The sequence below is a fragment of the Aplidium turbinatum genome, chromosome 1 (assembly GCF_918807975.1).
Source record: "Aplidium turbinatum chromosome 1, kaAplTurb1.1, whole genome shotgun sequence".
Lineage (NCBI taxonomy): Eukaryota > Metazoa > Chordata > Ascidiacea > Aplousobranchia > Polyclinidae > Aplidium > Aplidium turbinatum.
The window spans coordinates 18,292,758-18,307,343 of NC_137472.1; the positions used below are offsets into that span (position 1 = coordinate 18,292,758).

General features: G+C 36.2%; 1 protein-coding gene across 1 annotated transcript in view; it reads left to right on the top strand.

The window, feature by feature from the left end:
* LOC145786332 (low-density lipoprotein receptor-related protein 2-like) overlaps positions 1-14,586 on the top strand; it is an 82,650-nt gene that overhangs the window by 18,418 nt on the left and 49,646 nt on the right. Inside the window, exons 10-23 of the mRNA XM_082598007.1 lie at positions 413-550; positions 739-905; positions 1,414-1,637; positions 2,140-2,340; positions 2,919-3,124; positions 3,627-3,767; positions 4,106-4,309; positions 4,683-4,884; positions 7,093-7,218; positions 7,493-7,630; positions 8,294-8,429; positions 9,051-9,132; positions 10,370-10,476; positions 11,270-11,360. Coding sequence (XP_082454133.1) covers positions 413-550; positions 739-905; positions 1,414-1,637; positions 2,140-2,340; positions 2,919-3,124; positions 3,627-3,767; positions 4,106-4,309; positions 4,683-4,884; positions 7,093-7,218; positions 7,493-7,630; positions 8,294-8,429; positions 9,051-9,132; positions 10,370-10,476; positions 11,270-11,360 — 2,163 coding nt within the window. The remainder of the gene's footprint in view (positions 1-412; positions 551-738; positions 906-1,413; positions 1,638-2,139; positions 2,341-2,918; positions 3,125-3,626; positions 3,768-4,105; positions 4,310-4,682; positions 4,885-7,092; positions 7,219-7,492; positions 7,631-8,293; positions 8,430-9,050; positions 9,133-10,369; positions 10,477-11,269; positions 11,361-14,586) is intronic.

Below are 14,586 nucleotides of genomic sequence, written 5' to 3' on the forward strand. Positions count from 1 at the left end.
GCTGGCATTTGCACAATAGCCTACAACACGAAAAACTTCTACGCCATGAAGATGAGAAAAGAACAAATAGTGCAGGCTACTTTTGGCTGTTTCGTAACGGTATGATTTTCAATTAACAAAGCCTGTCATAATAAAGCATATATTGTATGTATTTAGTTAACTTTTGAAAGCAGTTATTAAATACCAATCACTTTTCAATTTTTACGACTGTCTTTCAACAGATATCAACAATTGCGATTGCAACATGATATTAGATCGAGGAATCAGTTTTATTGTCAGTGAAATATTTTGAGAAGAAACCATTTTCAATTGACATAAAAAAGCAATTATTATTTCCCACAGTTTACGACTAAGATATTAGATTGTGAATGCGAGATCTCTTTCAACCTTTTCCACCATCTTTTGTTATCAGACTTTGATGAATGCTCCGTGTTTGGGCAATGCGAACAAATTTGTGAAAACACTGTTGGATCTTACAAGTGTTCCTGCGCGGACGGATACGCTTCGGAGATGCATGATGGTCATCTCCACTGCAAAGCTGAACCCGTTGGTAGGAAGACCTTGTTTTTTTAAACTACACAATCAGTTTTTTTACACAATGTAATAGCCTGCATAGTACCTTATGAAATATACGATTGTACATCATTGCACTCCTAAGTACTGCACTGGTGAGATTTAAGGTTAAAACGGTGACTTATTTTACCATATCAATATCAACTTCTTTACTTTTACTTGTAGCCGGTGCTCCAAGACTGCTCTACTCGGCCGGTGAAAACATAATTTCCTACGACATTGCAAACAATCGGGAGTATATTGCGGTGTCCGATGGTGCAGACAATCCAATGGGGGTGGATTACCACTACGAGAAAGGAATGTTATTTTGGGCAGACAGTGGATTGAAAAGGGTGTGTATGGGCTGCTTAAAACTTTAACAAAAGTTAAAACCGCAAAAATTGATTTTAACCGTGATTCAGTATTTGTGAAAATCAATAACTTACCAGAACGGTTTTTATAGTTTCAAAGCGATTTGCGCATGATATGTTTGAGTGTAACTGTTCGATACGACGTGCAATTCACACATTTAAAAAGTTTTTTTTTTTTCGGTTTATAGACTCCTATACAGTATACATGCCCCACTCTCTATATTCAGTAAGTTGTTTCACTGGTCCATTGGCATGGTCTTAGTGTAGACATGTCCGCAGTGTACTGTGCCTGATATTAGATCCAATACAACGTGGCGCAGAGGATTTACGCTGTTTCAAAGGCGCTGAAAGGACTTTAGAGATTTGTAACACCTCTGTGTGATCACCATTCAGACGTGTTTATGGTTCACTGATTTTATTTTGTTTATGTCTGTTATTTTTCTCTGATATCTTCACTGTTTGTGACATCATAATTTTCTTCTCTTTCCAGATCATGTCGTCAGATCTGAATGGGAATAATCAAAAAGTTGTCCTAGATAAGGCTATACAAGATCCTGAACAGGTTGCCGTGGATTGGATTGGAAACAATCTGTACATTGTAGAAACGTTAGTTTCTCGTATTGAGGTTTGCAACTTTGATGGGAGCCACAGGTCAGGGCTTGTCACTGATGGGATTGAAAAACCAAGGGGCCTCGCGCTTGATCCAACGAAAGGGTAAGTTTAATCGATATGTAACGGTTGGTTTAAAAATGTCACGTTTCTGTAACATTTGTTTGGTTGAGGTTAAAAATTAAGTTTAGTTCATGTGTAAGTTAAAAACTTTAATAGCTGCCTGTTTTAGGAGAGGGCTACTAGGCAGAAGTCTCACCGTCTGGTTAAATGAATTGATGTGTTGTTTTAAAGCTCACAAACTTACCACAAAGATCTATTTTACTATGGCAATCCTTTTCAGCCTCATCTTGGACGGCAGCGTTTGGCTTCCAGTCCAGATGCTATTATAGCGATGTACAGATTTATTTCTCTATGCAGTCAAACTCCCACTAATGAGCTTTCTCAGCTGTTAATTTTAGGAAAGTCATCAAAACAGACCAAAACAACACTTGTCATTTCCCAACCAGCAAATCCGTCCTTTTTACATTGAGTAAAGGTCTTGAGACGTTGAATCAACGTACAAAAAGACGGATTTTGCTAGCTGAGTTGAATCTTATCTTTGCAGATACATGTTTTTTACCGACTGGGGTAATGACAACACGAGGCTAGACAGAGCCTACATGGACGGCAGTGAGATCTATACCTTGGTTAACACTAACATGGGGTGGCCCAGCGGAATATCTTTGGATTTCGTGTCAAATCGAGTCTATTGGGTTGATGGGAAATTCGACTATGTAGAAACAATTGATTATAACGGAAAGGACAGGTAAGTTGTGATGAATAGATTTAATCACTTACTATACAAAATGGACTAACAATGCAGTGAAATAATGTTGTAATTTTTTATTTCCTGAAATACGTTGTTTAATTATGCACGTACCACAACAAAAATTATCTTTGTTTTTCTTTGATCGTCATCGCCATGCTTTAACTGTTTTGTGTATTTTAAAACAGTTTGAGAAAATACGTTTTTCCCAATTTCTTTTTTTTATCTGCTACCTTTGTTCATTTTTACTTCTGGGCAAGGTGTATTCTGCTTTCAAATTTCGATATCACGAAACATTCTTTTAGTTTCTTTTGAGACATTAGATGCAGATAAAGACGAAATAAACGATAGTTGCCAATAGCATGTTTATTTACAAAACTGAGTTACCCATTACCCGACAGCTTTGTATGTGATTAATCATGTTTTGTGCTATACTTTTCCCTCTCACTGGTAAACTTTGTTTCCTTCTGTTCAAAAGTTGCAGACGGCGTCAAATATTACAACAAGTAATAAGTTCCAATAACAAAACAAGTTTTCAATTGTGCAGTGTTTCCATCAGCATTTTTAATATTGCCCAGACGCACCATATTATCTGGAAGTACGACACTGCCACATCCCATTGATATGACCATATTTGAAGACCACATGTACATCACTGATTGGACCAGACTCGGTGTTCTAAGAGCCAACAAGTTTGATGGAAGCGACTTTTCTATCTACACAACCACCGGTGGGGCCGACCCATTCGGGATTGTGTCCTATCACCCCGCTAGACAGCCCCAAGGTAGGTGTTTCCCCTCTAAAGAAGCGATCAGACCTTTATTTGGTTTTGCAGCCAGCGACAGTAGAAATATTAACAATTAAGAAAGCATGCAGTTTCCACTTTCTGAAAATGCAATTCATGCATATTCAAGTTAAATCTTTGGATAGGTGCTTCTGAACTTGCAGCTTTAGAGTAAAAGTTAAATCAGTGCAAAAAGTAAGCAAGTTAAATCAGCCTAAGATAACTAAAATAGTTTTATCAGCTTGTAAATATAATATAAAATAGGCTAAATGGAATATTTTTATACACTATTGAAATAACAACCGTTTTATAGGTTAACGTTACTACAATATTTCAATACAAATATAAATCTTGTCATGAAATTAATAGTAACTTAAATACAAAAAAAAAAAAAAAACGCTTTAGGTTACTTAGTTATAATTCAACACAGCCAGACCACTGAAGCTATCAACCAAATTCCATGTAAAACATTTTTTTTTATAAATTTTAAAATGTCTTCTAGTGACCAACCCGTGTGCAGTTCAAAATGGCGGATGCGACCACTTGTGTGTCCTCAGTCATGCTTCAGACAATGACGGCCTCGGGTACAAGTGTCTTTGTGATCCGGGATTTGAGACTAATGTGGATGGAAGGACTTGTTCTGGTGAGTGATGTTGAATAGTGGCAATATTACGTTTCATAAACGTTAAGACATTTGCCAAACATTAAAAAAAAGGTTGCATTTACGGAATATTTATTGAAGTATATAAACAAGGACGTCACTTCAACTGTTTTTGTTCACAAGCATAGGGTCCGCTGCACAGGTAAACAAAGTTATTTTGCAGTCAACTAATTCCGGTTCACGTATGTAGGTCTTTTTACCTTGTTGTTTGACTTAAAAGTAAAATATTTGGTCTAACAGTCCGAAATACTTTACATTATCTTTTTTCGTAACAAAAATGATGAAAAATATGTCTCATCCTAACCAGCCTTTCTTTTCAGTTGTGGATTCTTTTTTGTTGTTCAATACTTACAATGCAATCCGGGGAATCCCCACCGGACAATTTGACAACAAAGATGTGATGTTGCCCATCCTTGCCGACAGGCAAACGTTTGTGTCGGTTTCTGCTGACGCACCGAAAGGTTATGTTTATTATGCTGACTCATGGAAAAAAATTATTCAACGAAGACTTGCGGACGGTTCAGGTTTGTGCTTGTTCTTAACGATTTTTCGTTTGCTTATGTCAATGCTTTTATCATCAAACATTAAGTAGAAGCTCTGCAGAAATGTGTATCTTTTAACTGCGAAGAATTTAACTCGTCGGTTATTTTCTTCAAAATCTCTGTATGCCAATAGATATCAGACCAAAATCATCTTTGATTTGTTCAAGTTTTTTTTTTTTCAGATATATACAAGAGGTAACATTACGTTCTTCATATTGTGTTTTCTGGTTTTCATATTATTACATTTTCAAACTTTATATTAAATTTTTATCAAATACTTGCAATTTACTGTAACAATTAGCTAAAATCGGAAAAAAACGCATGAAATAATTTTTTTTATTTGTAAACGTCGCAGACGATCCAACCGATGTCGTCAGCAATGGGATAACCTACGTCAGAGCTATGGCTTTGGACTGGGCCACCAACAACCTTTACTACAGTGACAGCGGGCGCCGAGTCATTGCTGTTGTGAGGTTGGACACAGATCACGACTTAAGAAAGAACCTTTTCACCGAAGTATACGCACCCTTGTCAATTGCAGTGCATCCTACACGGGGGTAAGAAAAGCATTAAAAAAAAAACATACTACAATTAGTGTGGCTCTTGCCCTTGCTTTTCTTTTCAAATTGAAAAACTAACTTATAATCAGAAAACAAGGAATGAATCTTAACTTTTTGTCAATGTGTTGAAAATATCATAAATTGTATTTGTATTACACCACACTGAGGCCCATGACGAACTCATTTGCTTACAAACTCGTGCCCTCAAATAAGTTGTAACGGGGCCTGGCTCCAGGGGCCAGGCTTCACCTATGAGTTTTGATATTTTCCATTTACTGTGCTTACCTTTAGCATAGTCAAACTCAGATGATCATACCATAAGAATGTAAATATGTTTATTCTTTATGGTCATCATCGCCGTATGAGTTCTTTATGGTGAAGTTGTAAAAATTTTGTTTTGTTTTTTCTCGCTTTTGTTTGTTTAGTCAGTTTAGAATTTGCGCCGCAATCTTGAACAGGTTAAATAAACAGGAATGACTCCCGGCTTAATGAATCAAACCATCTCGATAGTGTTGACTGCTTGTTAAATGGCAATCAGCTGGAAGTACTTGGTGTATTAACCCAATCAGCAAATCAGTTTTTTTTTTACTTGACGACGTCTACAGACGTTGAATCAATGTAAAAACTTAACTGGCTTGCTGTCTGTTAAGTGCCAGCTGATTAAAATGTTGATTGCGCCTGCAATAGGAAGTCTTGAAAGCACTCATGCGTATCGAACCGTTCTGTTTTAGCTTCCGCATGTTGAAACTAACACGCTTTGCTGACCATAATTGATAAGTAGGCTTATGAGAGTTAACAATGGTTTGTTGGTTTTGAATGTTTATCCTCGGACTGCCATTTGACGCAGGGCCAATTACCGAGATTGACCGAGTGAAGTTTGCGATTTAGGTACAGCTGAATGGAGAGCAGTCCTGAAATGCGTTGCTCAAACGCACACACTCTGAAAGCCGAACCAGCGCCGCTTGATCTTGATTCGGGCGTGTAACCACTTAGCAAAGTGGTGCAACGGAAAACAAACTTTATGGAAATATGACTTTTAAAAACATTGAATCTTGACGTTTTTTTGCAAGTTGAGTCCTTTTTGCGTAAATTATGTATTTGAGTAATTAAGATCAGCAAGCGAAAAAGGTTTTTTCAATGGTCGTTACTTTTGTTACATGTTTATCCGCTTTTTTATTTTAGTTTATGTAAACTAAAAAGGAAGTGACTGAAATTATTTTCTTTTTTGAGCTCGTGTTTTCTTTTTTTGACCTATTCCATTCATAGACAAACAAAACCTAACAACCACGTCCACACGGCATTTAACACAATATAATAACATCAAAATAAACTAAAAATTACAAACGTTTTCGACCGTATTCTTGTTAGCCTTAATTAAGTAACCAACTGACTGATGTTCTCCATAAATTGAAATTAAAAAACTGATCAACATAGGCAAATGCTAAATGTCTTCACATAATTTTGCGTCATTAATTTGTGTTTTTCCTTGCGCAATTGAGCGCCTTGTGATTTTGCCTCTCCTCTGCCTTACCGCTTCATTCTTATGCATTTCTTTTTTCGATTTTGTGTACTGTAGGCCTACTGTATATACACAGTCCGATGTATTGAGCTTTACGCATGTTGCGTAATTCTAATAAAGCTGTTTAATCATAAGCCTAGAAATGACATTTACGTTTTAACAACATTGCAATTATATGTTGAAGTTCACTGGATTTGTAGGCTACAACACTACAGCGAATATATTCTTTAAATATTCTTACAAGCTAATATTAGACTTAGTTATCATTGATAATTAGAAATTAATCGTAATTTATATTTACATCACATTAATGTCTTAAATTTTATTATTTAAGGTAGACTGCAGATGCATCAGAACATGGTCTATTAGTAATATTTGCGGTACAACTCTTGCAAATTAGTAAAGATTCTATGTCTATGTTGACGGTGCTCTGTCACGTGAAAAAATTGCAAGATTCCTCTTCCCTTAACAAGCAATGCTTAGCAATACCACAACATTTAACATTATAACAAAACATTTTAATTTATTTTGTTATGTTATAGTGTTAAATGTTGTGGTGTTGCTAAGCATTGTTTGTTTAGGGTTAAAAAAACAATTTCTCTACCCACATTGTACAGTATTATCTTTCCATAACTCATAAGATTTTTTATATCATCTCTTTTCAATTGTTCTCTGTACAATTTCAGGCTGATGGCTTGGTCCACTGCCGGTCGTCCCGCCAGGATTAGGACAGCCTGGTTGGATGGGTCTCATGCTGTTGATCTGGTCAACACCACCATAGGAACACCTTCGGATATATGCATCGACTTAGTGTGAGCATTTGTTGATAGATGATGATTGATGTCGAAGCCTACTTTAACAGTGTGTTTTTATCAATTGAGTAAAAGTTACATATAGAATGGAGAACTCCTCGCAATAGCACAGCTTCCAGCACAACATTAATTAACGTTCTATAAAATACAAATACTCTAAATCACAGAAAAGTTACTTTAGAAAATACCACGTGCTCTGTGAATCTTTTTTCTCAGTGTAAACTTTACTTATGAAAGCAGGTTTAGAAGTTCTTTAAATATTCTTTCATTGCAGATCTGGTCAGCTATATTGGCTTGACAGCTACTTCGACAGAATTGAAGTGATTCATTTAAACGGATATGGAAGAGCGCAATTGAAAATCAGCCCGTCTTTGCAATACCCATCATCGCTGACTTATTTTGAGGACTATGTGTTAGTTTTCTTTAATTTAACACATTTTTAGTTGGTTGACGAGTCTTTATCCTCGGAATGCAAAAGCCTCCAATAGGTTATCCCTGGCAGTTTCGCATACGTGTAGAGGCTTTGAACCAATGACGCCGGCCCGCGTACCGAGATCGACAAAGTGAAGTTTGTTGAATGTAAATTATCCCATACACTATAGGCCGCTGAATGGTGAGCAGTCTTTAACTGCGTTGCTGAAGCGCACACCCCGAGAGCCGAACCAGCGGCACTTGATCTTGAATTTTTTCTTGTGTACAATGTCTAGCGGCTTGACCAACTGAGCTAACATGGCGAAACTGAGCTAACGTTTTTGTAATATCACAATTAATAACAATGTGTTATAGCACTGTATCGCAGATATGCGTTGCTCTCAGCACTCAGCAGACAATCTACGAAAACTTTTAGTTAAGCATGAATCTAGTTATGGCTGTTCGTTTGCAATAATTTAGTTTATTAACCAAAAACTGCATAAAACACTATGCTTAATCAAGTATTAACTACTTACTATGCTTACATCAAGTAAAAAACTATAGCTTATATACCTGCACACATAAGCCATAGATGCTTAAACGTATAGCACATCAACTTTATGCATTTGCTTGGTAGTTAATTTTGCTTTATGTTTATCTACAGCTACTACACAGATTCGAGAACCGACGTGTTGTCGAGAGTACACAAGTATGCCAATAACTATCCCCTCAATGCGGAAGTTGTCAGAGAAGGAATTCCCTTCGCAAATTCAATGTACTATTATGACAAGGATCTACAGGTATTGTCTACCGGACTGTTTTACCAAGAAACAACTTGTCTTTCTAAACTTAAAGAAGCTTACATTGAATACTGTTCATACTTCTGCTGGCACGGTATGTGTTGAAAATGCAGCAATACTTAGCTGTCTATGATCTGATTGCATTTGCAAATTTCTTGGCATGAAAATTTTGAGGATCTTTCTTACCGATTGGTTTGTTACTACCACCCCATAGAGCAATGGCTTTCAACTGAGAAATAAATTTACTTCCAAATTTCGTTTCGTCAAATGGGTAAATTTACTAAAGAAAATACAAACTGGGCCATATCATAGGCTACATGTCAAAATCTGACTTGAAACGAAAGATGGAGGTAATTTACCTTCAGTGAGTCGGCAACGGGTGAATGAGAATAAAAAGGTCGAAAAACCTGTGAAGTATAGAGGTTTGTTTTGTTGCGATATTCACTGTTGGTCAGTGCTGGTTATATCGATGGTTTGACTGCATCAAGGCTATTGCAGAAGAAAACCTAACAAGAAAATATTTCACAATAACCTCCAACAATAGAGAAGGCTACATGTTTACCTAAAGATGCCTTAGCAATGACGCAGAGTTGTAGCATGTTTTTCGATGTTTTATTGCAGAACAAATACGCTTCAAACCAATGCAACCGACCGGAAAATCCAAACGGACAGTGCCAGCAATTTTGCTTTCCCATCCCAGATCGTGAGTAAAACAAGAAGTATTTTCACGGTTTATCATTATCATTATGTTTCACGATCAGGAACAGAAAAAGCAAGCGAGAAAATAAGAAATCTTCAATATTCAATGTACCTTTGTGACAATATAAAAATAGTGTAATTAACATTCATGTTAGATTGTTGTCATTCTCTTTTGTCGTAAAGCTCTTAACAACATATTTGCTTAAAGATGGGATTTATTACAGAAAGCCGGTGTACAGATGATCTATACAGTAGTATGGTAGACTACTACAGATCAAGAAAATGAAGTATTTTCTGACAGGTGTCAAACCCACAACAATGCTTGATATGAACGACTCGGTTACATGTCTTGTAATGCAAGGAAATTTATATTCACACGAGTCAGTTCAATCATATATAGCTAAAAATCGATTTTTAGCTATATATGGTTGAACTGACTCGTGTGAATATAAATTTCTTTGCATAGACTACTACAGTCATTGCAGTATTTATGGTAATTACTTTGACTCAAATCGGGGTTTGCCGCGCCACGTTCGTATGAAGCCTACAATGTTTTAATTAAAAAATATATATATATATAACTGCGTTCAGCAAAAATATTTCCCACTTTTTTAAACTTTTCCCAACTTTCCAAGTTCACATTTAGCCTATATTTTTAAAGGAGGCACCATAGAAAGGTAAAGTTTTGCAGTTAAACTGAATGTAGCCCAATCTTAATAGCAATGCCGTTATAAAAAATAAATTTTTGGAAGCCAAAGAATAAAAACACTCAGTAATGAAGCAACTATATGAACTATAGCTATGCTTGTCCAACATCTAGCCCGAGTTACTGCCACTTTTTCACGGGTGTAAAAATGTAGAGAACCTCAATGCTTGGAGCAGCAAAGAAAAGGTTTAAACGTCAAAAGAAAAAAACATAAAAAAATTTAATTTACAAAATAAATAATATATATATTAATTCAATTTTGGTAAAGAGACAGATCAAACCAAGCAACCACACGGCATTTAATGTAATATATTATTGTGTAGATCAGTTATTTATTTTCAATGTAGATGTAAAATCAGTTATTTTTCGTTACTTGGAAAGGGCTAACATGTGTATGGCCGAAAACGTTCGTAGTTTATAGTTTATGTTCAATTTAATGTATGATGTTAAATGCCGTGTGGTTGCTTGGTTTTATCTATCTACAGTATATAATTATATTGTATTCATATAATTATTTTATACAAATATGAAATAGGTTCTCGGGTATGTGGATGTGCTGATGGTTTCAAGACTGGTGCAACGTCATTCGCCTGTATCCCGGATCCGGATAACCGTCCTCCACCGTTGTGCACAAGCAGTCAGGTCAGTTGAAGACGAGTTGATATCTTCATCGATACACCATTGTAGTGATTTCCTGCCTGCTTACATTCAAGGTGAATCAAATAGAGCTGAAAAAATGTGCTAATGAGTTGCAGTTTCTAAAAAGGCAAATTGTCCGCCCTGATAGCTCAGTTGGTTAGCGCGTGACTTCTGGAACGAAGAAGCTTCAAGGTCAAGCGGCGCTGGTTCGACTATCGGGATGTGCGCTTGAGCAACGCACGTTTAGAACTGCTCTCCATTCAGCGGCATTAATGGATGAAATAACTCCCCAGTAACAAGACTTCAACAATCGGAAACTTCACTCTGTCAATCTCGGTGCTGAGCCTGCATCAGTGGTTCAAAGCCTCTACAAGTATGCTCAACCGCCAGGATTAAGCTCTGCATGAAGCTTCCCCAGTCCGAGGATAAAGGTTTAATGAATCAATCAATCAATGGAAAAAAGATGACATTTTTGTTAATACTTTCTTCAGTCCGCCACGTTTTATTTTATATAATACTCTGTTAGGTCCGAAGCAGTCAAATAGTTTCAACAACTGAACAGCAAAGCAAATTTTTGACGAGTACTTTAAAAACATATTTTTCAAACAAAAGTAGCTTGCTCAGTGAAGCTTCTTGTTCTTACTGTAAGGTAAGGCTTCTTACCCATTGTGAATACAGTGACAAGATTAACACAACAAAAAGTTTTGATTGAAGACACTTCTTTGCCGTCTTGATATTTTAAGACGTTTTGCACTCCAAAGCGTTATTTTTATTTTTATTTGTATGTATTTTCCAGTTTCAATGTGACAATGACAGATGCATTTATAATTTCTACCAATGTAATGCAGTCGACGATTGTGGAGATGGTTCCGATGAAAAAGATTGCGGTGAGAAATTCACATTCAGATTAGTTGTAGCCCACAGTACACTGTAGGGTGGAGTGAAAAAATTTTTTTTTTCCAAATCAAAAAACATGGGGTCTGTATACAGGCCAAATGACCCAAAACGGCTTTTCAAAACATTTTTTGGGGGTAGCTGTCAATATTGGCAGTGCTACCACCACCTGGTGGCCACGAGTAAGCAAAAATTCTTAAATACTCCATAACTTTTGATACACACATGCTAGAAGGTTGGTTTTGGTGTCTATAGATGCGTAATACACATGTTTATATCTACTCTAAGAGACATGTTTTCTCTAAAACACTTGTAAATTGAGTTATTAGCAAAAAATGATTTTGACTGAATTTGACTGATCATTTATAAGTGGAATTTACTATGTACTGTAGTGTAAGGCCCTGGTATGCTGGTACTGTATATAATAATGTTGTATGTGTAGGAAAAGTAATTTACATGTAGTATTTTATATATTATAATGAATTACAACTTTTTCAATTCACCATTCTTTTTGTAATCAGTATCACATTATATTTAATCATAAACCCAATTGGCAATTAATGATGTTTTAAATTTTGGCAAATTCAAATTATTTAAATCAATGACATTTTAGATTGTCACAATATAGTTTACTAATTTACTGTGATAGCAATATTCTTAACATTAGCTTACCAAGTTACAAAAAGCAATTTACTATCAATTATTTAATTTACATCAATCGTGTTGTTCATGTTTGTATTATCATTCATAATCAAATTCAAAATATTCATTACTTTCGTCAACAGCAAAATTGTTGTTTCGTGTCATCTCTTTTCATTAGTTTTCTTGATTTCAGTTTTTGACGAATCATTCCATCACGTCGAGCAAAACCACAAACAGATGCACTTGCTTCGGTAACAACTTTAATATGCCTTTCCACGGCTTGGTTATGGCAAGGATGATTCATACGAAGGGGTGTTCTCCTAATTTCATCAATGTCGCTATTTGATAAGCTTCTTAGAATGGGTGGTTCTGTCAGCTCCAACACATTCATGTTTACTAGTTTGTAATAACATTTTGCACCAAAGTTTAACTTGGGAATAATGAACTTCCTGACAGTGGCTGTAGAAGCAGGCGTCTCTGATTGTTCATCCTCCTCACTATCTGATTGCTCCAATGCCCCACCATCAAAGTTGTCTGAATCAAAGATTACAGCTGATGTTGTTGCATTACCACGCAAAGCATGTATTTTATTGACGGCTATTCTTCTGGTATCCTCATCTTCATCTCCAAGCATGCCAAGTAATATATTTTCAGGGTTTGTGAAGAAAGCATTTCGTTGCAGAGTTTTCAGAGCAATCTTCTGTACTTTTGAGTTTGGAAAGGTCATTACTCTTCTAATCATGTTGTAGAAATTTTTGGCACCATCAGATATTGAATGTTTGCGTTTAATTTCAAACCAAGAGGGGAAATAAACCTTTATGCAAAATTCTACAATAATGACAAGCTTTGGAGATGGCGTTGATACAGAAACATAAAACCTTAAGATCCTACATGCCAAAGTTAGCCATCTTGAGTGACACAGCCCACCGACTTCTAATAATGCAAGATCTGCATCCACATCACCAAGAATTACCACCCAACATATTCTGTACGAATAATACTGATCCGAACTGAGATCATCCACAATAGCATTTGGTAATTCTGGAAAATTAACACTGGAGATTGCTTTAAATGGGACTATATCCCAGTCAGAAACAGATCCAGATAAGCATTTCCCAATATTTCCAGAAAAGGAATCAGGCCCCTTGGTTGAGCCATCAATTTCCATAAAAACATGGCGCAAAGGAAGCTCATTGCAATGGAGCAAACAAATAGCCCATTGTAAAGGCCTACCTATTAGTTGTTCCAAGCAGTGAATTGCCCCTCGATGGGCTCCCGTCATGGATGCTGTACCATCGCTACCTATCACACAAAGATGATCCAAGAGAACAGTTCCTTCCAATTCGTTATGAAGCACTTTTGCAATACTGATGCCCTTTCCATCTTCAGGAATTACATGAGACAAGTAGAACTCGCCAGGTTCCCCTACTATTACATAATGCTCTTCAAGCACAGAATTGCGATAATATTTGCCGTTAATTTGGGTAACACTTTGAGTTGAATCTTTCCTTCCATCTACGTATATTCCATCGACGTTTGAATATAACTCATCATCGTTCTTACGCATTTCTTCTCTGTATTTAGCTCGTTCTCTTCGCAACTTGCAACGGTCTATAACAAACGTGGTTTCTTCATTTGTTATAATGCCATGGTCTTTCAGAGCGGCGGTTGCTATTACAGAGGCAACTCTGTCAGACACACCGTACCTGTCACATGCCATAGCCAAATTGTGATAGGATGTCCTATTTTGAAAGCCAATAGCAGGAACTTGTGGACCAATGAATGATGAAGAAGATGAAACATCACCATCATCTTCAGATTGTGATTCACCACTAAGGGATTCCAATGACAAAGAAGGTTGATTATCTGACACTGAAGTACCAGTAGATACAATACTAGCATGTGCTTTTCTAGCAAAAAGAACATCAGACGGTGTTAATATTTCAACAGAAGATGATGTTTTGGCAAGCCTTGGTCCTTTTTGGTCATTGAAGAATGCATAGTCATCGTCTGACATTCTCAGTTGATGTTGCTTTTCATGTTCTTTACGTCGCACAATATCATAACAAAAGATATCGAAAAGTTGGTTTGCCTTTTCCATGAAGTCTTCTATATCTTTCTCATATTTTGCTCCTCTTTTTTTTTTCGGGTATCTGTTTAGACGACAGAACTGTTTTACAAGGTCAAATATTTTGTGTGCAACTGTGGTGTGATGTAGAGTATAAACATTGCAATAGATCCAATGATTAACCAATTCTAGTGCAATTTTACTGGCTGTTTTTTCTTTTGTCCAATTATCTTCGTGTAGTACTCGTTGTAAAACATCTTTTGCAGTGGGTAGCTTCCCATCAGGAAATAAACTCTTACTTCTGAAAACATAGTCTTTGTGCAATACTTTTTTAACTTGTAATTGACTTCTTGTTCTCATCATAATGAATAATAAATAGCTTTAAACAAAGTTACAAGTAACTTATGATAAATTGTATTTCTGCAAAGGAAAAAGTATAACATTAAATGTTATTTTTGTTAAATTTTAATGCAAAAATCAGTTTTTTGCAAATAACTTAATTTAGAAGC